Raw genomic sequence first — 2,500 nt, forward strand, 5'->3', positions numbered from 1 at the left:
GAGGAGGAGCTTTGGGGTGGAAGGATGAGGTTGACACGGGAGAGGTCTTGGTTGCGTTATGGTCTTTGATGACGTCTCGTTGTCAATCTTTTACGGTTAAACTTAACTAGACTTAAATGTGTGTATCATCATGCAACTTAATCTAGAGGTCTCTCTGTTGATAAAAAATAATAATAATAAATAAATTAATTAATAGAAAAATAAATAAAATATATATATTTAAGGTTGCATCTGCGTCTACCAAAGCAAGAAGCAAATGCAACCTCGAAGCCAGTCACGAAAGGCGTCGTCTCGGCCAAAGGAAAAACAGCGGGACCTGAAGGCCCGGCCCCGCCACCCAGGCCGGCGACGGCCGACTCACCAGCGATCAAGTCGTCGAGACCCTGAAGCCTCTGCTTGCGTCGTGCGGCCTCTCCGTTGCCTTCTTCCTCGTGTTCCTCCTTGGAAGACCCTTCCCTCGGGCTCGAGCGGGAGGAGGAGGAGCAGCGACGGGAAGGAGAAGAGGCCGAGGCGGCGTCTCGCGCGCGCCCCGCCGACTCCCTCGCGGCTGCCCGACTCGCCATGAGGGCCGGATCGATGTCCTCGTAGTGGTGGTCGTGGTCGCCGCTGCTGACGGAGGCCGTGTCGTCGCCGCTGTGCACGTCGGCCTTCACTGCGGGCGGAAGGGAGGGGGATTAGAGGGAGGGGCAAAGTGGAGGCTCAGAGAGAGAGAGTTTGGGGAAAGGACAGCCATTAGAGAGGTTAAGTGGGCGAGGCAAAAATCCCTTGCGGAATAGCTGCCCTTCAGTAAGAGCGGTGCAGCAAGGTAGAGCAGGTAATTTCTCCCTTAATTTCTAGGGAAACGTCCTCTAGAAATAATTAGGGAATAAGTGTTGAGTGTATCTATATTTCTCTATCCATACACCTATCTAACTTCCTTTATCCATCTATATCTTCCTGTACCTATATATGTATTTATATATTTTCCTGTATGTAACTATAAATTCATTTGTATACATATTCATCTAATGCATAATCATAAATATAAAATCATACAAAGTTCTCTACACACTAACACTTCGTAATACAATTAGTTTTGAACAAGATCTACAAAGCAAATGACTATAAAAACGTGTCTTAAGGGGAAAAAAACAGTATCACATAGAAGAAGAACGACAGACAACGGAAAAATACAGGTAAGCTATAGACTATAAAGACTTCCCAACTTTTTTTTCGGTTTCCTTTGTCTCATTCTTCACGACGATAGAGTAATGAACAATCCATTCTTCTAAAGACGGCCATTCTGTAAGAGTTACGTGCTTATAACTTAGATGGCGCTGGTGCTGCGGAGGTGAAGGAATCTGTTATTACGAATTCTAAGGAGACGTTTGCAGTGAGAAATGTCATGTCATTCATCTATCATCTTTGAGTTTCCTGTGGGCTCCTCTGGGAGCCTTCTCTCTCTCTCTCTCTCTCTCTCTCTCTCTCTCTCTCTCTCTCTCTCTCTCTCTCTCTCTCTCTCTCTCTCTCTCTCTCTCTCTCTCTCTCTCTCTCTCTCTCTCTCTCTCTCTCTTTCGTGTATATAGACGTATTTACATTATTTCATCCATCCATACGCATACTTGCACACACTTGTATTAAACATCCACCTCTTCTTTCTTTTTCCCCTCCTCCCTCCTCTCCCTCCTTCCCCCTCTACCTCCTCCCTCTTCTCCCTCCTTCCCCCTCTACCTCTTCCCTCGTAATGCAACAGGAGACCGAGCAACGGCCCCCCCGAGGTATCTTACCCCTGAGGGAGAGAGGCGTTTAGCAGACCCTCTTTCTTGAACAAGCTTCGACGCGAATTATGACCACGACGTTCCCACCGATTTTGAAGCTTGTTGGAATGCCTCGTACTTTCCGGCTTTTCTCTCCCCCCTTTTCTTCTGTGATGGATGAGCGGTTTTGTTCCTTTGATTGGCATCTTTTTTTTTCCTGTTAGTCTATTTCTATTGGATTTATATATTTATTTTGATCTAATTAAGGTATGAGTTACGGTATTGGTTTTGGTCATTTGGCCCTGTGTTATTGGTGTATTTATGGAGGAGGTTTGTATTTGCGTCTTGGTTGAGGCATGTTGCAGGCAAGGAAAGAGATATTTGATTATATAGGTATACAGACGTACAAATACAGACACACACACACACAATATATATATATATATATATATATATATATATATATATATATATATATATATATATATATATATATATATATATATATATATATATAAACATAAGAGCATTTGCACATGAAGATAAGACGTAAACAAACACACCTCACGCAAAATAAACCAAGCCATAGCCAAACAAAGCTGGAAAAGGAAGGAGCAAAACGAACCAACAGAAGCAAAGAAAGAAAGAGAGAAAGAGAGAAAGAAGGAAGAAGAAAAGAGCTGCTTAAAAGACGGCCCAAGGCTCGCAGTGGGTAATGAGGGCGGTTAACCCAGTACATGGACGATGCATGACGACAGGAAACT

At 44.0% G+C, this 2,500-nt stretch overlaps 1 protein-coding gene across 4 annotated transcripts in view; it reads right to left on the reverse strand.

Annotated features, from left to right (window-relative positions):
* The window catches only part of f (espin protein forked), a 345,145-nt gene that overhangs the window by 16,170 nt on the left and 326,475 nt on the right, over positions 1-2,500 (reverse strand). For all 4 annotated transcript variants that reach the window (XM_086555032.1, XM_086555033.1, XM_086555031.1 and 1 more), the window contains one exon: positions 362-652. In XM_086555032.1, coding sequence (XP_086411158.1) covers positions 362-652 — 291 coding nt within the window. The remainder of the gene's footprint in view (positions 1-361; positions 653-2,500) is intronic.

The sequence above is a fragment of the Penaeus japonicus genome, unplaced genomic scaffold (genome assembly GCF_977035675.1).
Source record: "Penaeus japonicus unplaced genomic scaffold, GWHDUDI00000001_assembly GWHDUDI00000030, whole genome shotgun sequence".
NCBI lineage: Eukaryota > Metazoa > Arthropoda > Malacostraca > Decapoda > Penaeidae > Penaeus > Penaeus japonicus.